Genomic DNA, 25188 nt, shown 5'->3' with positions numbered 1-25188 from the left:
AGCTTTCCTACCTCCTTTTCCATTCAGAAAAGTCTACTTTTTAAGGAGTTCTCTACTTCCATGAATTTTTGTACATCTTTTCCCATTCAGCCAATTCTGCTTTTTCAAGGAATTTTTCTTTTCAATGGATTTTTGTGCTGCTTTTACCATTTGACCTTTTCTGTTTTTTAAGGTGTTAATTTCTTCAGTCTTTTTGTCTCCATAACCAAGCTGTTGACTCTTTCCCCCCATGATTTCTTGCATCACTCTCATTTCTTCTCCCAATTTTTCCTCTTCCTCTCTTACTTGATTTCTAAATTCCTTTTTGAGCTTTTCCAGGAATCTTTTTGAATCTGAGTCCAATTTACATTTTTCTTTGAGGCTTTGGACCTAAGTTTTGACTTTGTTGTCTTCATCTGAGTTTTTGATCTTCCCTGTCACCATAGTAACTTTCTACGGTAAGGATCTCTTTTTGTTGTTTCCTCATTCTTGATTTTTAACTTTATAAGTTGGACTCTACTCCTGGGGTAGAGGGAGCACTATCTCAAGCTTCAAGTATTTTGTTCAGCTGTTTTCAGAGCTAGTTCTCCCTGTCTTCTAAGGTGGGATGACCTAAGGTATCTAAGGGATGTCCTCAACTCTCTCTCGTCTCTGACCACAAGAACTCTTTTCTTTCCTGAAACTGCAACCAGGGTCCCTGATCCCCTGCTGTGACAAGGTCTGGTGCACCTCCTCATCCTGGGACTATGACCCTGATCTCAGTACGAGTGATGCAACAGAGTCCTGCATACAGTCCCAACAAAGGGACCCTGTAATCTCCTTCTGACTAGCTGTCCAACCCACTTACTGTTCATGGGCTTAGAGTTCTGGAAGCTGTTGCTGCTTCTGCTGATCTAGTCATTCTCAAAGCCTGCTGCTTATTTGCTGGGGCTTGAACTGCGCTGACACATACTGCAGTGAACTGCGTTACACTCTCACCCTGGTACAACAGACCTTTCCTGCTGACCTTCTAAGTTGTCTTGGGATGGAAAATTGTTTCACCCTATCTTTTTGTGGGTTCTCCCACTCCAGAACTTGTTTTGAGGTGTTATTTAAAGTGTTTGGAAGTGAATTTGGGAGAGCTCAGTTGAGTCCCTGCCTTTTCTCTAACATCTTGGCTCTGCTGTACATTACTTTTTTTTTTTTTTTTTTTTTTTTGCTTTTTGGCAGGGCAGTTGGGGTTAAGTGACTTGCCCAAGGTCACACAGCTAGTACATGTGTCAAGTGTCTGAGGCCGGATTTGAACTCAGGTCCTCCTGACTCCAGGGCCGGTGCTCTACTGACTGCGCCACCTAGCTGCCCCTGTACATTACTTTTTAAAGCCAATCTTGGATCCTAATTTCCCTGCTTAAACTTCAATGTCTGCCCATTTCCTGTGAAATAAAGTTCAAGTTCTTTTGGCATTAAAGGTCTGACATAATTTAGTTTCCATCTACCTTTCTGGTATGTTATTCACCCATTTTTATCCCTTTATGGATTACCTGCTATACTTTGAACATGATCTATAATTTCTTACCTCACTGGGGGGGGTGAGGTGGGGCATTAATTAATGCAAAAGAATGGGATGTGGGGTACCATGAGTGAAGGACAGTAAGAAGGCCAGTTTGGCTGGACAGATTACTGGAAGGGGGTTAATGTTTAGCATCCCCAGGAAGGCAGTTTAGGATCAGATTGTGAGTATCTTTAAAAAGTCAAACTGAGGCATTTATATTTGATCCTAAAAACAACAGGGAGCCACTGAGGAGTGACATGGTCAAACCTATATTTCAGGAAAACCCATTTAGTAGTTGTGTTTAGGATGGCCAATTAGGAGATTCCAATAGTCCAGGCGAGAGATGATGAGGGCCTGAAAGGAAACCATATATGTACATATGCATATTCCAACTCATTTGTGAAGTCTTTCCTGGCAGTGATCCTTCTGACATCTCAGAACACTCTACTCCTCCCTTTCATCCACTGTTAAAGTTTTCTTGTGTATATGTGTTTTATCTCCCTACCAAACATCTTAAACATATGGGCTGGTTCATGCATCCTATAGACCAGTAGCGTCAAATTCAAATAAAAAAGGGATTTCTGCAGGCCACATATTGACTTGGGAAACTGCAAGCTAACATTATCTATGTAGTATTGTCATTTTATTTATTTTGTTAAACATCTTCCAGTTACATTTTAATCTGGTTCAGAAGCACTTGACACTTCTGTACTAGACCCCTGGTGGTCCCCAAGACATTTTATGAGGTCAAAACTATTTTCAGAATAATATTATTGTATTTACATTTCTGATACAGTAAATATTGATATAACCCACATAAACAAAAGCTATTTGGGAGGGTTCTCAATAATTTTTAAGAGTATAAAGCGGCCCTGAGACCAAAGAGTTTGAGAACTTATTTTGAATTTGGGAACTGTGACTTACATCTTCAGATTTGTAGTTCAAAAAGATAAATATAGGCCCTTCAAAACTGAGTGATTTGAGAGTGTCAAGATTTTTCAGCTGGTTCATGCTCTGATATTCTTAGAGACACATAGAATTGTGAAAGGCAGACTGGGTGGAAGCAGGGGGGCCTCAATAGCTAAGTAGAATAGCAGTGGCAGTACTGCAATGGTCAACTTTCCCATACTTATGTAGGCCTTAATGAGCTAAGTGGGAAAGAATAGGACAACAAGCAAAATGAGAAAGACAATTTAGGGCTGAGCAGCCATGGAAAAGGGGCAGCTTGAGGAGGGCCATTGCCATCTTGGAAGAGAAGCCATACATTGTACCCATCTTCTCTTCAAAGACTAAGGAAATTCTATGAAAAGGTCTGCTTTTCCCTTAAGTACCTTTTTCAGTATCTATGCAGATGCTACAGCGTGATCTGCTCATTTACCTATCCAAACGTTTCTAGTAACTTAATTTGCCTAAACCATAAAGAGGCCAAGAATTATTTCTAGATAAATATAAGTTCACATTAGGACAGAGAGCCAAACCTCTGCCCAAACTGTCCAAATGTTAGGAGATTTCCCAAATCGGGGGGTAGGGGCTCTGCACTATTACTATTTCTAACTTTTCATTTAATATAAATTTCATAAAGCAGCAGGGAAGGGGACCATGTGGACTTGATGTGTCATTGTACTGACCCAGGCTACAAACCCAGAGTTAACTATTGAAATAGACTGATGAACTCTACAGAGACAGAAGGGCTGGGAAGGAGAGGGTAGCGATGAGATCGGTGGCCAGCTGCACAACCACCAGGGTTATCTATAGCAAAGTCTGTATATGGACACATGGACACAGACAAATAACAAAAAACACATCCAAAGACAAACATGTAAGTTGTGATGTTATACTCCCTCCATAGTTATCGAAGACTATCAATAGGAATGTTGGTATATTTGGATTTTAATGCTGCAGCATTCTCTTTCTCCACTGGAGTCATTCACTGGTAACCCAACTTGGCTACATTTAGAGGCTCACCACAGCTGGCCACAGAGCCATATTTTTAACTATCCACATCAACCATTTAAGGCACAGAAGAGTTGAGATCTGAGTTGGTGGAGGGCTCCCCTGATGAAATTATGGATCCTCAATATATGCTTTAGATGATTCTATGATATTTATGCCAAAATTCTAGTTGTGACAAAGTGTATGTAAGTACCATCAGACACTGTACACTCAAAGACACATAAACATTCGTGCTTCAGTTTGAGCAATTTCTCTAGGATAAGTCCTCTGTGAGTTAGTGGCTGCTCTCTGAAAAATAGGCATTAGACCTGAGTAGATGACAGAGCACTGAACCCTCATCAGTGAATTAAAAAAGGGTATTTCATAAAAACATTTGGCACTGTGGAGTCTGATCCCAGAGGCTAGCCTTCACGCTTTGGTCTATTTTTTACAAGTAACTGAATGCCAAGATCACCTTGAGCCCCAATCGGTCATTTGATCTTCCCTTGAGGCTAATAAAAGGCGAACATGCCTCAACATTGATAAGATGTTGCCTCTCACAACATCCTCACTCTAGGAACAATGTAATGAGGCCCCAGTACACTTGTTTACCAGTATTGCTGTTGCTGTCAATCATCCCCTCATATAAAAATCCACAGTCACGATTATCTAGAGACTGGAATCAGGTAGGTGTGTCTCAGACTCCATCCAAAGGGCCTGAAAACTAAATAAATTATCGGGTGACTAGAGTAGGGCTTCTTAAACTTTCTGCACTTGTGACCTCTTTGGCACTTTTTAAATTGAGCTGTGACCCACAGTTTAGGAAGCTCTGGACTATGGCACCCAGTAGAAGCCTTGTCCACAGGGGGCCTGTTTTAGCCGGAGGAGCCCTGGGAGTTTACTTAGTACACTCCTCCCCTCACATGAAGGAACTGACGCCTAGATGGGAGATGATCCGCACGCAGGGTCAGGACCCACATCTAAATGTGCTCTTCACCTTAGAGTCCTTTGCTCGCTCCTTTACGTCCTAATGCAGTGATTGGTGCATAATGGCGTGTAAATGGCATCAGGAACAGATTTTAACAGGGCTTAGATGGATTAAAGACACAAATGAGGTAAGTTCTTTATAGTGAACCCTTTCCCTTCATTATTTCTTTGAGTATTCCTATTTAATTCAGGGGCTCTTAACCTGGGTCCAGGAACTTAGGTTTTTGATAGTTTGATAACTATATTTCGATAGAATTGATTTCTGTTGTAATCCTTAGTATTTTATTTTAAAGACATTTCTCTGAGAAGGGGAGTCCATGACACAAAAAAGGTTAAGAATCCCTCCTTTAAATGAAATTGAATATCCAGTCTTAGCATCCCTGTCACTTAATCCGACAAGGGATCACATCCTACGAGTGACTTTAAACGCCCATGGGTAACCAGGATCAAGGCGCCACAGAGCAATGACAATACAACAAACACAATGGCTGGGAGAACAGGAGAGAGATGAACAAACCCAGAATGGGGTTTTATGGTTGCACTGAATAAGATATGAAGTAGTTGCGTAATTAAGGTTATATTATTTCTCAGGGAAAAAAAGAGAGAAGTTAGGTCAAAAAAGGGCCTACCCTATCACCCTGTCTGGAAAGGCCCAGGTCAGGATTACTCTCTCTCCAACAGATAGACATGCTGGGGTTTGCTGCTCAGTCCTTGGCTCCACACGTATGCTTTACATGACGGAGCAGCCACCTACTGACTTTAGACAGGCCCATAATTCATTTTCTCTCACTGTCAGGAAGACTTCTTGATATTCAGCCAAAATTTCTATTTTCTTAATTTTATCCCATTAATTGTATTTAAACCCCTCCATGCCAGACCAAATAATTCTTTTCTTTCCCTCAGCCATGCAAGTATTTGGAGACTTCTATCATGCCTTTTGCAGAATGGTCATCTAGCTATGTTACCAAGAATGGTCTCTCTCAACTTTTTTTTGTGAATTTTTTCCCTTCTAGTAATTGTTGTTTAAAAAATAAATCAGGACAATGATAAATAATAAAAATAGCCAGGCTGAGATTACCATTAAATATTCAAATACTTATTCATATTTCTTGTCAAATTCAAATAGAATGGGGGGGGCAGTAACTTTTACATAAGGATACCTGTAGAAGGCATACAGATTCAGAAAACCCCATATTAACATTATCTAAATTCTATTCTATTTATTTTGCTAAATATTTCCTAGTTACATCTTAATTTGGTTCAGGCTCAGGCTGCAGTAGGGGATGTTGTGGGCTGTGTGATTGACGCTTCTGATCTAATATGCATCTTCATAACTAATACTTTTTATTATCCAAAAAAACTATAAAGTTATAAAAGCTATATAAAATTTATATCTAATATTTTGTATTAAGGGCCGCTAGGTGGCACAGCAGATAGAATGCTGGGTCTGGAATTGGGAAGACTCATGTTCCTGGGTTCAAACCTGGCCTCAGACACTTATAGCTGGGTGATCCTGGGCAAGGCACTTACCCCTGTTTGCCTCAGTTTCCTCATCTGAAAAATGAGCTGGAGAAGGAAATGACAAACCACTCCAGTACCTTTGCCAAGAAAACCCTAAATGGGATCACACAGTTAGACACAACTGAAAATGACTGAATGACGAACTCTGTATTAAAATGAAATCACAGAATTTCAGAGTTGGAAGAGACCTCAACAGTCTATCTCTTCTAAAACACACACGAGGAGGCATCTAGCCTAGTCGATACTTTTAAGTTCAGTCATATAGCTTAGCAGGACGTGGAAGAACTGAAATCTGGCCTAAAAGAGATGTTTACTCTGAGTCACTGATTCATATTAGGAAACCTTTCTATCAGTAAACCGTTCACCTCAGTAACTCAACTGTAAGATGGAGAAAATAAAAGCACTTACCTACCAGAGCTGGGGTGAAGATCAAGTGAGATGATATTTATAAAGTGCTTAGAACAGTGCCTGGCACATAGTAGGTGCTTCATAAATCTACACACACACAGATGGACACATTGGTTAATTTCATGGATGCTGGTTTCCTTTCTAATGAAAAGTCTCTCTCACCTTAATATCATAATCACACTGATGATAACAAGGGGTAGACATACACTTTCTAAAAGGTAATTCTGAGAAACTTCAGCTCTAACAACTTGGTTTTGATAGGCAAAGGGTGTCCCCTGAGCCAATTTCTACTGAAGACAGAACATTATTTCCTGCAGCTTAAATTTGGGCTAAAGGATCGTAATAGTGTTAAGTGGTTTATTGAACCTGGTGACCAGAGGCCCACCTGATCATCTCGGTCAATGGGCAGTTTTCTGTATCCACGCTATAGAGAACATGCGGAGACCAGATAGATCCATGAGGCCATTTGTGTGGGCGCTTCTTCCACCGATGCTGATCACAATCCTTGGGGCCATTTTCCTACATGATGAAAGCCTCTCTCTTTATTTTTTTAGTATCAAAGAATAACAATGGGTTAGGCAATCAGTTCTGTCCCTCTCTCATCTCTTTTTCAGGCTATGTGAGTGATTTACCTCCATTTTCTAGTCATTCATTTCCTTGATAATGTCTCATATGCCATTTCGCATGTCACTGGCAACATGCCCGCTTATACCCACCATGCATCATCTTTCAACATCCCTTTAAGTTATTTGTCATTTTAATTTTTCTGAAATTGTGATGTGCTATGATTTTATAGCCTTAAAGCACCTTTAGGAAAGTATCTGATCACCTTGGGTACTCTAGGATCTCCACCCCTCTTAATTCAACATATATATTTTGAAAAATTTCAGTTTCTCCAATTCAGTCTAGCCTGAATTTATTCTCCTATTCAGGTCTTGGCCTGGTTCATTATTCATCTGCAAAGTTTGTCCAAGTCATAAGTAGGGATAAAACTATTCTGATGGGCTACTCATCTGGTGTCATATCATAATCTGGGCAACGTATGTTGTTCATCCACTTTGTTTTTTTACCATGGATGGTCAGAACAATCTTTTTTCCATTAGTATACCTTTCACTAAGGAGATGAGAGTGCTCTGAGGATTCCATGCAAACAGTACAAAGTTATTTCATCTTTGAACTATTCTGATAACCTAGCCATTATGTATGTTCCCTCCCCCCACTTTTCTCTCCATGCATATATGTACATGGACCCATGAAACAGGAATGTATACATATAGATATATGGCAAAGACTTCCTTTCATTTGGCGCCAGGGCAGGGGCCATGAGAAAGAGAAATAAGCCAAGTAATAAGCACTAAGTAAAACATTTTTAAGAACTCTTAATTTTGTAGTCATTTAGATAACAGAAACAAGGGGGTATGGCCTTAGAATTATTATATTAACAATAATAACAGCTGATGTTATTTATATAGTATGGTGCTATATAAAGCACTATATTTTTTTCATTTGAAACTCTAATAGCTCTGTGAGAAAAGGCACTACAGTTATTATTTCTCATCCTCTCTTACAGATAAAGAAACTGAGGTACAGAGGGGTTAAATGTGTTGCCTGTGGTCACACAGCTAACAGATGGGTAGGATTTGGTCCTAGGTCTTCCTGGTTCCAAGTAGAGGATTTCATTCAGTCTATTGCCCTACTTCTCATAGGCACTATAGCCCATCATCCTGGAGGGAATCTGCTACAGGAGTAACATGATCACTGCTTCAGCTCTCAAATAGAGCTTCCATCACACCTTCCATCTCAGTTCAAGGCACAAAAGCACAAACAATGAATGGCAGACATGCATTTGTGATGCACATTGATTTACAACTTAAAGCTTTTCATTGACATATTGAGATATTTATATTTAAGTTAATCAAGTTTTGCCATTTAACCAGAGATGGCAGAAATAAAATTAAGTAACAGGCTAAAAAAGAAACAGTTTTCTGTTTGAGGTGTCGACTGAATTTAAACCATCCACTAAGCAACTTGCATACTCCAACAGTTTCTCTGACAGCACAGATATTACACTAACTATAAAATACAGTTTTAGTCTATCATTTTTATAGTTGCATAAGAACATCTGTTCATCTGATTTATCTGCAGCTTAGCAAAATCAACTCTCTTTTCAGTACTGGACAATTTTTTAAACCTCATTAAAGCTCAAAAGTAGTGAGCAGTTAATGAACCTGAATATAAAGGAGGAAATGCAATCCTAAATTAGCCATAAAGAGCCAAATACCAAGTGCTAGCATGTAACATACATGTAGCCAGAAGGTTGCCATAGAAAATGCCAGTACCCTGTGCTAGGTGACAATCAACAAATGGTACAGCAGAGATGAGAAGCTCAACAAAAGCATCCTCTGGGTGGCGCTGTTGCTATGCACAAGTCCCAAGGAAACCGTATTTGCACCAATGAATGGCCACTGAGATTAGAGAGCTTTGCTTTTGGAAAAGGGTGGGAGGGATGGTAAGAAAGGGCTCCAAAGAACGTTACTAAAAATGCTACCATGTTACAAGGCAAAGGACATGCTTTTTGTGTTGTTAAGTAAAACTCATTAAAAATGGCAATAATGTTCCGAGGCCATTCGTTAGGATTGTAAATAATTTTTCAAATACCTTCCCCATATGCTAATCAATTGACTAAATTCAATTTGGGAAGCTGGTCTTATTTTTCTCTGAATTTCCTTTCATGGAAGTGATTCAATGTGATTTTAGAGTAACGTACCACTTCTTCTCTGAAGTGAAGACACAAATGAGTTCTTTATTAGGTTGAGGGATTGTTTAACTTGGATGAATGAATAATGGCCTTGTGAGAATCTCTCCTTATGTTTCATATATGTCAAGCATTCTTTTCCAAAATTTGTCTTGAGGTGATGATTATCATAGATTAGAGTAATGAGGCTTTGTCTTATGGTTTATTTGCAATGGAATAATGTTCTAAATCTATGAGTGAATGAATGAAAAAGAACTGAGATACAAACAGAAAAGCAAGTTCCTGCTCTCAAGGAGCTGATATTCTAACAAGGAAAGAATGCGTGAGGTCTGAGTTGTAAGTCACATGGAGAGGCTTCATGGTCCCAAGGTTGTAGCAGCAAAGCAGGAGATGAAATTTCTTTAATGTTAAAATTAAGGCAGATCCTAACACCCATAATACTCCTAACAGCAGAAAAGAAATATTCCCTGATTATTTAAGGTAGACGGGTGGGATGGAGGTTTTCCCTATCTGTCCTCTCCCTTTCCCTCCTTGTATATTCTTCTTCTCATTCCTTTCCATTCTTCTTTTAAGATCATCAAAATATAAGAGAGCCACTCCCAACCCTCTAATTAGATTTCCTTTATCACTACCCAATGACGATAAGGTTCTGAGGGAACAGACACATGGATCATCTTCCCAAATTAGAATGTAAGCAGTTTATCGTTTGTCTAATCCCTTATGAGTGTTTGCTCATGTTTGCCTTCTCTTAACTCCCATGTTTGAACTTCAAAGTTTCTATCTATGCAACTTTGGTCTTTGCATCAATGCTTGAAATCCTCTTTTCCAATTAAAGTTCAAATAATATGAGATGCAAAATGAATAATTTTGATTACATTAAATTAAAAGGTTTTTGCACAAACAAAACCAATGCAACCAAGATTAAAAGGCAAGGAAAAAGCTGGGAAACAATTTTTATAGCCAGTGTCTCTGATAAAGGTCTCATTTCTAAAATATAAAGAGAACTGAATTAAATCTATAAGAATACAAGTCATTCCCCAAATGATAAAATGGTCAAAGGATATGAACAGGCAGTTTTCAGATGAAGAAATTAGAGCTATTTATAGTCATATGAAAAAAATGCTCTAAATCACTATTGATCAGAGAAATGCAAATTGAAACAACTCTGAGATACCACATCACACCTATCAGTTTGGCTAATATGACAAAACCGGAGAATGATAAATGTTGGAGATGTGGGAAAACTGGAACACTAATGCATTGCTGGTGGAGTTGTGAACTGATCCAACCATTCTGGAGAGCAATTTGGAACTATGCCCAAAAGGCAATCAAACTTTACATACCTTTTGATCCAGCAATACCACTACTAGATCTGTATCCCAAAGAGAACATAGAAAAGGGAAAAAGACTTACCTGTACAAAAAAAAAATTTGTACCAATCAAAGTTCATTCTCACCTCCAATCCATTGGATTGTACTGTTTTCCTGGCTTTATCCTTGGTTCTAAGTCTTTTGGGATATTATATTCTAAGCTTTCCACTTCTTTAGAACGATGCCTGTGTGTGATCATGTGTGATTCTGACTGTGACTGCTCAGTACTTGAATTCTTTTTTTTTTCTTGGCTGCTTGTAGCATCTCCCCGGTCCCCCCCCATTCTTGAATCTCTGGATTTTGACTATCCTCCTGTTCCTAGGAGTTTCATTTTGGAGTTTTTTTTTTTTTTCAAGAGGTAACCAGTGGATTCTTTCTATTTACACACTGCCTCCGGTTCTAAGAGATCTGAGCAGTTTTCTTTTATGATTTCTTTCTTTTTGGTCATGGCTTTCAGGACATCCAGGTGAGTTGTTTTTGCTATTAGATATTTTACATTTTTTCCTATTTTTTCAGTCTTTAGATTTTGTTTCAATATTTCTTGCTGTGTCATGGAGTCACTGCATCGATTGGTTTATTCTAATTTCTGGGGAGTTTTATTGCTTTGGTAAAATTTTGTACCTCTTGAGCCAAGCTCTTAACTCCTTTCTTTCTTATAAAGGTCTCATTTTTCCCCCATTTTTTCCCATGCTCTCATTTCATTTATATAAAACATTTTAAACTCTTGCTTCTCTTTTATAAGAATTCTATTTGAACTTGTGCCCAAGCTGTGTTTTATAATGAGCTTTATAACTCAGACTTCACATGAGGTTGGTTTGCAGACGTTTTGGAGTCACTCTTCTGAGTTGGTACCTCAAGGGTCCCTGTTGCCGTAATATTTTATCATACGATTCTTTTTTTGTTTGCTCATTCTTCTAGTCTACTTTCTGGCTTCAGACTTTATGTCAGGTACAGGCTCTGTGCAGTTAGAGGGAATTTTGGGGAGGCTCTTACTGCTACTTTACTGGGAGTACTGTGTAAATCCAGGATCTCAGGGACAGCTCACCCTGGGGACCTGCAAATTTTCAGTGCTCTCAAAATGGTATGATCTAGGGCAGGGCTGTCTAAAATGCAGCCCGCAGTGCGATTTATGTGACTACCTACAAGCATAGAAATTTACACAAATACTTTAGTAAACGAAGCCGAGCTACCACAGAGCTCTCACTAAAATGGCAAATCAAAATATATTGTCTATTGTTTCAATAAAAACCTAAGGTTGGACAGCCCTGATTTAGGGCAAAGTCTGATCACTGTATACCCTGCTCTTCTATCCTCCCCCACTCCCCATACCTTCATCCCCATCGGAACTCTGTAAGTTCCTGACCTGGGTTTGGGTCTGAGCAACATGGCTGTAGGCCTCTCCTGGTTGGAGTTCTGGTGGACTGTTGCTGGACTCGGCTACTATCAAGCAGCTATTTTTCCTTGAGACTTGGATTCAAGTCCTGCCTCCAAGGCATATTGTGTGTGTGACCCTGGGAAAGTCACTGAGACTCTCAGTGGCACTGGCAACTCTCAGAGATTACAAATTGCAGAGGAGTTGCTATAATGCATTAGCAGGGGTTCAGAATGACACAACTGCAGGGTCACTGTGGTCTGGGATTCCTGTCCTTGTTATTCTATCGCAGGCTTCAGACTGGACAGGAGACTGAATGGAAATCATGCTCTGCACCTGGGGTGAAAACCACAAAGCTTCTGAATTTGCTCCTTGGTTGGTATATAGCCTAGGGCTCATGATCACTGCTCACCCTGGACTGCCACTCATGGGCACAGGCTCCCTCCCTAGTCAGCCACACATCTGTGACCCAGAACTAGGTAATGCACAAAGGAGCTGCAGGCTGGCATTTGTTCCTATAACCTGCACAAGGCTGGGCCCCTCTTGGGATGGATTTGTGGCCTCTTTTTCTCCTTGATGGACCTTTCTGTGCTGGAATGCTCCATATGGGCGTGCCTGACTAGACCCCTATCTCCAGTATCCACAGGCTTCTCTGCCTGTCTCCCTATGTGGATTTGGCCTGGAAATATGACTGAATGTGATTTTTTCCTTGGATTTCCCAATAAGGACTCAGTCTGGTAATTTTCTAAATCTTTTTGGAGATACTGCAAGTTTGGGCAGGGGAAGGAAGCTCAGCTATACTTCCTAATATTCTACCTGCCACTACATTAGAATGATTATTCTAAGAAATACTGTCCTTTAATTGCTCTTTAAAAAAAGCTTTATGAGTTAACAGGGTTTAATTTTTCTATTGATGTCAATCAAAATTGCTCAAAATTCTAAATTCATTTAAAAATTCATTACAACGCTCTCACTACTCCTTTCCCCAGGCTGTCGTGAGTGCCACTGAACAGAAACTTAACAAAAATGATTACTTGAAACCTGGTTTTCACAGAAGTTGCAAAGTATGATTTTAATTGAATTTCCTTACAAGTTGAAATGCTGAAAATTTGTCTATCAAAGTCTAATGGGTTTCCCAGGGGGCTTGATATACTTAGAGATGCCCACAAATGATAATTTGCAACAAGAATAATGACTACATTAATTATACTAATTGAGAAATTTACAAGTGTATCTAAACACATTTTAATTTATACATACTACTCTGAATTATACTGCTAATAATGAAAACAGGGCATTTCTCCACTTCCTTCTGGGACTTTGGTATAAGTCATCCACTGTCTTTGCAATGGACTCACTCCTTCCAGTTTCTGCCAAAGTCCCTCCTTCAAGGCCCAACTCAGGTGACACCTCCTCTAGGAAGCCTTCCCAGAATCCCCTAGTGATCTCTCCCTATTCAAGTTGTTCACAGTACTTTCCTTGGACCTCTGGGTGCGAGGCTTGTTCCAAGAGCTCGTGAACTTTCTGAGAACGAGAACTGTATCACTTTAATCTTGGAGCCAATAAGGGCTGGTATAGTGTCCTGGCCAGAGCGGTTGTTTCATAAACATTTAACTGCATCACACAGGAAGCTGGGAAGCCCAAGTTATGGAGAGGAAAGGCAGCATTTTATTTTGTGTGGGCTCTTCTATTCTCAGATGGGAATGTGCGTGAAGTCATTATGGGAAATATGTTGAGCCGAGCCTGACCTCCCCAAGTCACTGCTCCTCTGCTGATCACTGAGCCACCTAAAGAGTGCGATTTTGTTCTGGGAGTGTTTTTAAGCTGTTTGGAATTTCAGAAGTGTAGGGAAAGCAACAACACCACAAGTGCACACTCTTGGAGTGCCTGGTAAGTGCTCGAGGACCGATGTTTAAATGTGGTTGCAGTGTTAATTTTGAATAGCACAGTGTGGAAGAGTATGGACAGAAGGCAGACCTGGGAGTCTGTAGGACCCCGGGCAAGTCACTCAACCACTCAGGGGCTTGGGAAACTCTTGGAGACTACAAGTTGTAGAGGAGTGGTCCTACTGCCTCAGCAGAGGGAAGTGCCACACTGGGAGGTCTGTATACCAATAAAATCATAGGCCTAACAAAGGGAAAAAACAAACCACCCAGAAATGCCCATGACTAGATGACAAGAATTCCTACAATGACTATTTTTCCTCTTCTCTAGAAGACTTAATATTATTACTGGGTTACTTTCCTTCATTATTCAAAGCAATTATAGACACCACCTCATTACCCCTTACCATATTGCTTCCTTGAAGCTAGAGATGAGCTCTTAGCCAACTCCCCTTCCAATGCTCCTCCACTGTGACTCTCTTAGTGAAATTTGGGCCATATTTATAGATCACTGCATTTGGGCCTTAGACAAAGAACAAGATGCAGTGTTTGCTACTGCATTTTTGCATTCCAGACCACAGAGATCTGATTTCTGAAGACCCTGAATTTGATGCAATGATAAGTGTACCTTCTGAGATCAAAGGTAAGGCCTTAAATTTTTTATTTGCATAACAAATAGACTATTTTCAATCCCCTCATTCTATCCAAAAGACGTATATGTTATTAGAAACAACAGCAGCAGCATCAGGGAGAGGAAGGCGCTCATGCGGCCGGCCAGCCCTCTGCTCCCAGCCCACAAGAGAACAGAACTGTGACGAGGAAAGCACAGTATCCAAGGCAACAAGCAGGCTGGCTCTTTCAGGGCATAAATAATCCTGCCTTTAGCTCCTCCTTTAGTTTGTCACTCTCTGAGGTGCTCCACAAGGAGAATTATCAGAGTCAGATTTCTGAATTATCAGATTTCTTTCTTGTGGCTCAAACTGCTTTTGTACAATGCTTTTATAAGGCAAAACTTCAATTCTGTTGCAAATTATATTTGCAACTCTCAGGAGGTGCCTTTGTTACTCACTGCTCCAGCCCCAATTTCCACATCCTGGTTCATGCATGACTATTCAGTGGAATATAGGTCTGCTTGAGGAAGCAAGAGTCCTAATCTTTCTCCCATAACAACAAGATAACTAATATAAGGGAACATTGCCGAGGGAAAACCAGAAAAGCCATGAAGGAGAACAGTCTTCACTTCACCTCCAGTCCTCCAACCCTTCCACTTTCAAGATCTCCTCAACTTATTCCAGCCCTCTCTCCCTCCTCTGAAAGCCAAGAGCCCTCCCTGCCTGCTCTAAGCATCTGGCCTGGGTCAGTGCTTGGGCTGCTGTAGGGAACAGAGAGCTATTTTCTGAATGATTATTTAATATGTCAGGTGCCTATTGCCTGTCTCTGCAACTAGACTGCAGGTTCCTTGAGGGCAGGTTCATGTCTTAGACTTTTAATCCCATCAGTCCTCCGTACATAGTTTTAAAACTGTACATAATATTACTTCAGCTTAGCTTTTAATTAATTTATTTCAGTATTAAATATTTCCCAATTACGTGTAAAACAATTTCTAACATTAATTTTCAGCTCCAAATTCTCACCCTCCTGCCCCACCCTCCTCCTTGAGAAAGCAAAGTCAGTTTTCTGGGCTGATTCAAGTTATCTCCTCTCACACACCCTTTGGTACAGCCACCAGCCTTGCCTACCTCCTGCTCCCCATTCACTGTGCTCCGGCCCTTGCCCTGCTGCTCTCCCTCCTCATCTCTGCCTCTTAGAATCAGACCACGTCTCTCCAAACCTCAGCTCAAATGGCACTTCCTACAGGAGGCCCTTCTTGATGCCTCCCAAGTGGAAGAAATCTCTTCCCATCACTGAATTCCCTTGTATACATCTTGTATTTGTTTAATTGTGTAACAACTGTTTCCTTGCATAGGATATAAGCGCTCTGAGGGCGGGGATTGTTCCTTCTTGTATTATGTCTCCAGTCTGCACTTAATAAAAGCTTGCTGAATTAAGTAGATCCTACATACCTTCGAACAATTAAGAAATGATCGTGAATGAGACAGTGAAAAACACGGACCCAGCTGGTAAACATCCCCTCTTTTGCCTCCGATTTTCTGAGTTAGGCCACTGCAGAACAAAGATGGAGAAAGAACATTTTGACTCACCGGGGGCAGGCATGAGTTCCAGGTAGTGGTATCATCACTGCTGCTACTGATGCTGACGTTACAATTGTCAACCTGAGATGCACTCAGACCATGAGAGGCCCCGACATCTTCCAGCTCTTCGATCTGTTGTCTTCTCATGCTGGCCAGCATCTGCAGCTCAGATTCACTCATTTGGCTTGGTTGGTAGTTTGTCCAGTCATATTCCTTAGCAAAAAACAAACAAACAAAAAAAAAAAACAAAAGAGAGAAAGAGAGAGGGAGAAGGAGAAATTAAGAAAATAGAAAATATAATGTGGCTTGGTTTCAAATTAAATTAATTGCCAACAAACGGCTCAAATCAGAACATGTGAAATAATGTACATGAAGTACTTGTAAGTCTGAAAAAATTCAATAAAAATAAATTATTATCATCATTTCTTCAAACAAAAACTACTGAATACCACTTTTCTTTTTCTGTGGAGAATACAAGCCCATCTCAGAAGTTTCCTACATACAGAAATATAAAAATTGTGAAAGGGGCAGTGTGAATGAGGAATGTGTGAAAATGTACAGTTGTGCTTGGGGAAAAAAAAAGGCTGGAGCAAGGACAATCAAATCATACCAGGCTAAGACAGAGCATGAATGATGCTGAGAAGCATTCAGAAAGCATTTGGCATTAACATGATAGTATGTGATGGGGATGGGGGACTGTTGTGTCATGTCATGTAGTACCAATGGCACAGATGTAGGATGAGAGAGTCATTTTATAGTGAAACTGAGATCTTGAGGTGAAAGACTGGGGGGCTAAAAGGAGGCCTGCCTGCTGGTAAGCATGCTGCTGTACTGAATGGTGATTAAAGCCAGCCCCTCTTACGGACGGTCCCTGGGGCCATGCTGTCAAAAGGGCAAGAGACAACGGTAGGAATTTCTAAGACCCGGACTCCAGACAGATCTGTGGCAACAAAGACCCATATCATGCCATGCCATGCCATACTTTACCACACTGTGCTACACTTTACCAAACTACATTACACTGTACTTTCATACCATATTTTTATACATTATACTAATTATACTATATTTTGATACCATCCTATACTTTAATGGTGTATTCTAATACTACACTCTACTGTACTCTACTATGCTATAGTACTAAGAACTATAGTTCTTAACATAAGGAACTGATACAGGCTTTTAATTTAAATGAAGTGTATATTCCTTGCCTTTTTCTTGGTTCAAATAACAATTGGTAGCAGAATGCCCAGTTTTTCTGTGGCTATTTTTTGTAGTATATACCGCACAGTATTATAGACAAATATGGCTTACATGGAATTGAATTTTAAAGGACCTCCAAAATTTTGCTTGTATGGCTGGTAAAGAATACTGCCCACACTTTGACAAAAATATGCTTTAATTTCTACCATGTGATGGGTACTTGCTTCCTAGTGGTATGCTGTAAGATAGACAAGTTGGTTTTACTTCTTACCTGAATTACTGAGATGTTAAAAATAAAAAGATAATGTTCCAGAAAAGGCTTGGAGGTCCCACAGCACCAAGAGGCTAATTGTCCTACCCTATCATTTTACTAATGAGGCTCAGAGAGGTCATGTGACTTGTCCAAAGTTACACAGGTTGTAAAGTGACAGAGATGGGACTGGAATCCAAATCTTCTGATTCTCAATTCTGCCATCTTTCCACTAAGTAGGCTAACGTATTTTTCATAGCAAAACATCATTATTAATATCTCGATACATACATATGCACATATACACACATATGTATGTGAGAATATACATTGTATGTACATGAGAAACTTCACTTTTTAGCAGTAGGATAAAAGTCTCTTTTTCCAGAAGAAATTCACTAAGATGCATTCTTCTCACTATGCAGGCCAGAAGTGTAACTTTCTTTGGTCCACATGGAAGATGACTATGTCAGAACTGCTAGCCTTCCCAGAAGCTGCATGGTATGTGGCACAGTGAGTCAGGACTTGGAGTCAGAGGCCATGAGTTCAAATCTCAGCCCTGTAAATTAACTACATTTATGACTTTGGGCAAGTCATTTCTCCTAAGCCTCAGTTTCCTCATCTTTAAAACATATGGGATGAACTCGATGACCTCCAAGGTCTCTTTCCCTATGGTTCCTTTTAGCATAATATAGTTTCCTTGTTATCTTTAAAATTTTTTTTTGTGAACATTTCTGGTTTGTCAGGTAGCATGAGTGCAAATCCCACTTTTTGGGATTAATTTGATAAATAGTAAAATTTTTCCCATCCCCTTAGTTTTGTGTATTTGTTTTGAAATGTGTTTCCTGTAAGCAACAGATTGTAGGGTTTTGTTTTCTTATACAATCTGTCACTCTTTTCCATATTATTGTATTGTTTAATCCATTTGCAAGAGAGTTAAATTTATATTTTCCTCCATCTATCTCTAATGTTGGTCTTTTCCCAAGATATATACATATATATGTAAAAAGTATTTTATATATACATAAACACACACATATAAACATTTTTCCTCTTATGCTGTAAACACAGGTTTATTTCTTCCTTTAGTTACTTTACCTTAACCTTTTTTTTTAAGGTGGCTCTGTTGCCACTAGTTCTTTCCCCTCACATCTCCTCTCTTGTGTTACCCTTTTCCCTTTGGGTTTTTGCTTATTACTTCCCTCTTTACTTTCATGCTATTATCTATTTTAATAATTCCTCATTTTCCCCTCTCAATTAGACAACTAGATTCTCCCTTCCTCTTCTCTTCCAACTAGTCTTGTACAATAGTTTTTAAGCTTACTCTTTTCATTAAGCATTCTGTGGGCTCCAGATCCTCCTTCTCTGGCTCATATCCCCTATACTTGCTTGATCTCCTTCTTTTCTCCGTATTTCTTATCCAAACAAAGCTTCCAAGGTATCCATTCTAGGATCTCCTTGCTAGGCAGTTTCTGACATGGTCTTGTAGAACTTACCCTGGGATCAACCTTACTCCCAGAACAATGCCAATTATTGAAAGTGTCAGAGAGGATACTATCTCATACTACCCCATCCCCAATCTCTGACTATGCAGCCTGTCACCGGTCTATACTCTCCCATATCACTAGTTACCTTTCTTTTCCCATTTGCCTCAGAATTTCTCCTCCCTGGGTCTAGCTGCTTTTAGGGCTTCTAACTAACCTCCTTCCTGACACAGGATAAACAGACTTTTCAAACACGAAATCCCCTAAGACACAATCAGAGTAAGGCCCCATCACCTTTCATAGACCATCTGTCTTCATCCACTGAAACATTTATCAGTAGAACATCGCCCCTCTCCATCCCACCAATAAAGTAAGGCCTTCTTCCTTTCCTTCCCTTTTCAATCCTTTCCGCACTCCCCCTTGTAGACTCCTCTCTTTCTGAGACCATAAGAGTCACCTCCTTGTTACTAGCTTTTGATCTGACCTCAGCACATAGTCATCTTTTCCTCTTCTCCCCAGCTCTTTCATGTTCTTTCCCCTGTTGTAATATAGTCCCATTGAAAACAAAAGAAAACACTGATTTGCTTGTAGTCAGGGTGTCATGTCACTAAGTTCTGGCTATAATGCCCCATCTACTTCTTCACTGCGTCCACTAGATTTCTGCCTTCATCTGCCATCTTGTGTACATTTATAAAGACGTCTCACTGGCCTCGTAGCTGGCACTCCGTTGCTATTGCTGTCCTTACCTGCTGCACTTATTCATTCTTGCCTTTCAGCTGTTTGCAGTATTTGAAAAGCAAAAAAATCTCTTCAGTTCTGGTTTTCTTTTGAAAAAGTATTTCATACACCTCTTTATTATGAATGTCTATCTTTTCTTCATGTATTGTTAACTTCGGATTTGCAGGACTGGTTACCATGGACAGCATCTTGAACTCCACTGCTCTTTGGACCACATTATTCCATTCTCTCCTATGTCTTATAGTGGCAGCAGAATAGTCTTTATGTTATTTGAATTTTCTTTCATTTCTATTTGAAGGTTTTTCTCCTGATCACATGCAGAACTTGTTACTAAAATTAAATTGTTAAATTTAACCACTATATGTCTTGGAGTTTGCAGCCCTGTTTTTATTTGTTTTCCAGAGGCTATCAGTGAATTCTTTCAACTGGTGTTTCTTTTTCTATTTTTAGAAGTTCTGGGGAATTGTTTTCTATTGTTTCTTACAAGGTGTATTCTTTCAAGACACCTACAATCTTCAGGTTGTCTCTATGCATCCTGTTTCAGAGATCAGTGTGTTTTGCTTGCATAGTTAGCATATTTTCTTTTAATGTTATTGTTTTTTTGCTTCTAGACCATCCTTCACGTCTGTGTATTTGTATTCCAAATCTATTGTTTCCTCTTTTGTTTCCTTGGTAAGGCTTGCTATTGCCAACTTCAGTTTTTCTATTCTTCCCACATTCTTTGCTGTGCAGGACATAAATTCTACTGTCATGATTGTGATTTCTCTTTTGAACCACTCAGGAACAGGATGCTGTGGTTCCATGCTCTTCTCGCATTCCAGAGTGTCCTCTGTCTTATTGAGAGCTGGCTCATTTTCCTTTGTTTTTCAATAATTATTCGCAGATGCTCGAACTCGTTTGCTAGATCGGAAGGCCGTATTTCTTTCTGTTGTTACTATTTTCCCTGTTGATTTATCTGCTTACATTCAAAATCTTTGAATTTTCTTCTTCCTTAAACCTTTGGTGATTTCAGTCTGTCTCTCTCCTGTACCTGCCCCCTCCCCCCTCCATTTCCCCCTCTTGCTCACTTTCTGCCTTCTCTCTAACTATGGTTTCCTTGGGGGCTGGATCTCAGTGTCTCAGACTACTCCTATGCTGGGCAATTTAAAGTTCATCAGCCTAGGTCTCTGCCCTGGTTGATTTCTGGGTGGTCAGAACTGGCCCCAGCTGGATGCTGTGCTCTTCCCTCAGGCATGGTGGAACGCTGCACAGCCTCCCCACATCACAGTATTCTGCCCTGGTAACCTGCCCCACTTTCTCTGTTCATTAGTTCTTTGGCTCAGCACTGGCAGTTCAGAGCTTTACAGTATTTGTGCTATGGGGTTGTGGCCCCTGGCAGGCTTTGCTCTTGAAGGGCTATGTCTACGCTGGCTGCCTGTCATAGGGCAAATTTCTGCATTGGAAGTTGGGGTCTCTGCAATACTGGGAAGAGGGAGCAGGGGACGTGGTACAGATGTGGGTTTTGTTCTAAGTTTGTATCTCGTCCTTGGGTCTGTTACTGTAGCTTTGTTGCTGGTAGCGTGGGAGGTGGGGAAAGGGTACTACGTGAGCTCAGGGTCAGTGAGCATCAGTTTGTCAGCTTTGGTTACTGGGTTTTTTTTTAAATCTTCTTTTGGATTCTGGGTGACCTAGACTATGTAGCTTAAGTTGCTTTATCTTTGGTGCATAATTTCTGTTTGGAGAGGTCTGAGAGATTGTGGAAATCAGGGAAAACTTTTAGCCCTCCATCTTTCTGCTTGTGTGATCCAGAAGTTCACCTCTATTGATTTTTTATGTGCACAGAGCAATCTGTCAAGTTTTTTAAACACAAATATAACAGTAGAAAAAGACACAGATATGCATTTACCCAAAGTATTTCAAATTTCCCTTGCCATTTTGAAATAATTTTAGGTCTTATATACTGTTTTTCTTAATGTAAACTAAACTTGTTTAACCCCCAAATTTGTTAATAATAATAATACAAAATCAGTCTCGTCAGGGTACTAAACTACTTTTAGTAAAATACTTTTCATTTACCAAATGAGGCTCTGAAAAAGTTCACTTAATTCACACAGATAAGCAATTTACTCCTACAAAGTAATTTGGTGATTGGCTCATTGGAGAATAAAATCCACCAATGATAAGAATAAAAAGTAAAACAGTAGCTACATATAGAGATTGGAGGGTAATAACAAATAAGCAATCACAATTCAATTGAAAATATCTTGTACTTTTTAGCCTGAGTTCTAAGTGTGTAAAATAGGTGATTAAAAACTGCAGAACCAATGGAAGATGAAACCATAGTGCTGGGCTAAGAGTTTTGCTAAATATAAAGAATGTTCTAGCCTGTAGCATCAATTAGGAGGCAGCCCATTTGAAAGAACTAAGGACATATGCTCGGTCAGTATCATTCAGCTAGCCTTAAGCACACTTATACCCAATTCTGTCTTTGGTAGTTACCACTACATATTCCTAAAGTAAGTAACCTTCAAAAATTCTACACCATCCACATTTGTTCACCTTTTCAAAGCAACAAGGTCAACGTTCCAGGGAGATTTTTATAAGTAACAGTGCAATATCTCCTAAGTATCTTGAAATGTCTTTTCTAAGATCACATCTACTATTTTATTCAGTCTGTCATTTAGCAAACATTTAGTAATTGACTGTTTTACTGTGCTAAGTGAGAGAGATACCACCAATGGCAAAAGCCAGTTCGCTGCTCTCAAGGAGCTCAAGGTAAACAGCATCTAAAACCAAGCTGGAGATCATCATCAGAGGGAAGGACCCTGAATCACAGTGGCTGGAGTTTTGTAGAAGAGAGATGTGGTGTAGCATTGAGGATAGAGCACTGAATGTGGATTCAGGATAAACTGGGTTAGAATACTGCCTCTCCCTGTACTAGGCCTGTGACCACTGGCAAATTAGCAAACTTCTTTAAGTTACAGGCAATTAAGCCTTAGTTACCAAGTCATAGGCAGCTGCAGCTATTATCACTGTTCTACAAATCAGAAAGCCTTGACATACTAAGGTATTTTATGAAAATAATACACAATCAGGAGCAGCAAGGTGGTGCAGTAAGTAGAGCACCGGCCCTGGAGTCAGGAGGACCTGAGTTCAAATTTGACCTCAGACACCTGACATACTTACTAGCTGTGTGACCTTGGGCAAGTCTCAATCCCAACTGCCCTGCCTTCCCCCCTCCAAAAAACAAAAACAATTTTTTTAAAAAAGAAAATAACATACAATCTATGACCTAAGCAGAAACACATTAGTCATATTTTGCTATGACTGAAATTCAGCTTGTTATCAGGGTTTAGAATTAATTTCCTTAAAAAAGTATTGATTTAAACATTTCATTTTAAGTTACACTGAAAGAGTAATTTGTGAATCTTCAATTCTTTGGTACCTTCCTGCTGAAATCAGAGTATTTCTATAGTTCAGGTTTAATTTGAAGCAGAGCATGAAATAGGGAAACATGCTGGCCAATGGTGTTTACCACCATAATGCGAGATGTCCTGCTCCAGGTGTAAATGGAAGATGGGAGTCCCTATGGGGGCGAGATCTTCCACAAGTTTCTGTTTGTGAATAATAGTGTGTGCGTGCATGCGTGTGTGTGTGTGTATGTATGCTTGCATGTGCCTGTGTCTGGGAAGAGGCACTAAAGAACAAAGTGGCCCAGGTTTGAAAAGTCACCTGAATGTGCACTGACTTTGTGAAATGAAAAAGAACAGGGCTTTCAGGGATCTCAAGCTGCTCCTGGATATAAAACCCCATCTTTTCAACACAAAGGTTCTCCTGGTCATTCCATCTAGTCACAAATCTTGAGAACAAATCCCAAGTTTCAGGTAACACCAGGGGCAATGGCAGGATACAGGGTGGGCAGAGCAAGGTTCAGCACGTTCCTGATGCTCCATGTTAAAGGCAGGGACTACTTTGTTTCTGTCTTTATTGCTGCTGTCCAACTCAGTGCCTTGCTGTTGATGGATGGATAAAGAACAAAAGAATAAGGGGGATCATCGAGGAAATAGGTGGCAGGAAGAGGAGGGGATGCCCAAGTGCTGTCCTGGTGCTTATACCATGTGAAAAGACAGACTAGGGGACCTCAGCCTTTTGATATCATGGCCCCTTCTGGCAGGCTACTGAGACCAAGGACTGAGACCAAACTATTTTTAGAATCTAGGGTTTTAAAAATCATTTTTAATTGAAGAAAATGCCAACATTCACTGAGAGTTTAGTGAAAATACTGACATGTCTTCCCCCCCTCCCATACAAGTACACAGACCTAAAAGCTAAGTTAAGGATCCCAGATTAATGCCTCTAGGTTAAGAACCTTAAGCAACAGTTTTCAAAGTATAGTTCCAGAACCTTTCGGGGTCTCCAAGACCCTTTCAAAGGATCCATGAAGTCAAAATTATTTTTATGATAATAATAAGATTCTAACATTCATATACAGTAAATGTACATGGCTATAACCTACCTCTTTGTGGTCCTCAATAATTTAGTGTGTAACAGGGTCATGAGACTCAAAACTTAAGAGAAATATTGACCTAGAGGAAGGCTTCAAGCCAATTCAAGGTTCCTTAGCACAGAATCTCTGGGCAAACAGACAGCAAGACAGCCCTTCCTGGGCTGAAATCTGTACCGATGGCAGGAATGGTTTCATTGAGATGACAGATATACTCAAGAGCTAGACTCTAACTAGAGTGAGAATATCCTGTCCTCTTCACTATAGACCCATGATGCTGAGCACAGGGACTTACACAGCCAGGGCTTCGTAGCTCACATCTGCACGGCTCCTAAGGATCACAGAACACTTGCCACCTACAACCCCTAAGGTGGCAGAGCCAACATTATTATGCCCATTTTGCAGATGAGGTTACTGGGGCACAGCTAGATGAATGACCTGCTCGTGGTCACATGACCAGTACAGGAGGTGATATTTGAATTAAGGTCTTCTGACTTAAGTCCAGAGCACCTCTGACTACACCAGGTCAACTGTTAATAAACACTCACTCAAAGAACAATTTATGTAAACTCTAGAATCAGTTGCACTGTTACCTGATAAATGCCATTTTGTTAATGCTTTCTAACTTTACACAAGGATGACATCTTTCTTAGTCATGGATTTCAAGGTGCTTTGCAAATATTACTTGCTTAGCAAACACACTAAGATGTATAAATAGCAAAACATCATTTGTTTCTACTCTAAGTCAGAAAAATCAAGGCATCATAAGAAAAGATAAATTTCTCAAAGCTAGTAAGCTAGCCAACAACAATACTGTGCATGCTTCAAATTATAAGGTTCTATCAGTCAGTTGGGTCTGGCTCTTCACGACGCCAGTGTGAAGTTTTCCTGGCAAAGATACATGACTTGCCCAGTATCACACAGCTAGTGAGCGTCTGAAGCTGGATCCGAACTCAGGTCTTCCTGGCTCCAGGCCTAGCACTCTATCCACTGAGCCATCTCACTGCTCCAAGGTTCTATTACCTTCTTGGAAAATTGTATGTGTGTGTATGTGGGGAGGCGGGGGGCGGCCCACGAGCGTGTTTGGGAACACCTGTGAA

General features: G+C 40.1%; 1 protein-coding gene across 1 annotated transcript in view; it reads right to left on the bottom strand.

Moving 5' to 3' along the window:
• The window catches only part of CFAP20DC (CFAP20 domain containing), a 230109-nt gene that overhangs the window by 58258 nt on the left and 146663 nt on the right, over window positions 1–25188 (bottom strand). Inside the window, exon 13 of the mRNA XM_036739445.1 lies at window positions 15940–16143. Coding sequence (XP_036595340.1) covers window positions 15940–16143 — 204 coding nt within the window. The remainder of the gene's footprint in view (window positions 1–15939; window positions 16144–25188) is intronic.

The sequence above is a fragment of the Trichosurus vulpecula genome, chromosome 9, assembly GCF_011100635.1.
Source record: "Trichosurus vulpecula isolate mTriVul1 chromosome 9, mTriVul1.pri, whole genome shotgun sequence".
Classification (NCBI taxonomy): Eukaryota; Metazoa; Chordata; class Mammalia; order Diprotodontia; family Phalangeridae; genus Trichosurus; species Trichosurus vulpecula.
The sequence above is the reverse complement of the archived record's forward strand: the minus strand, read 5'-3'. Positions and strand labels throughout refer to the sequence as shown.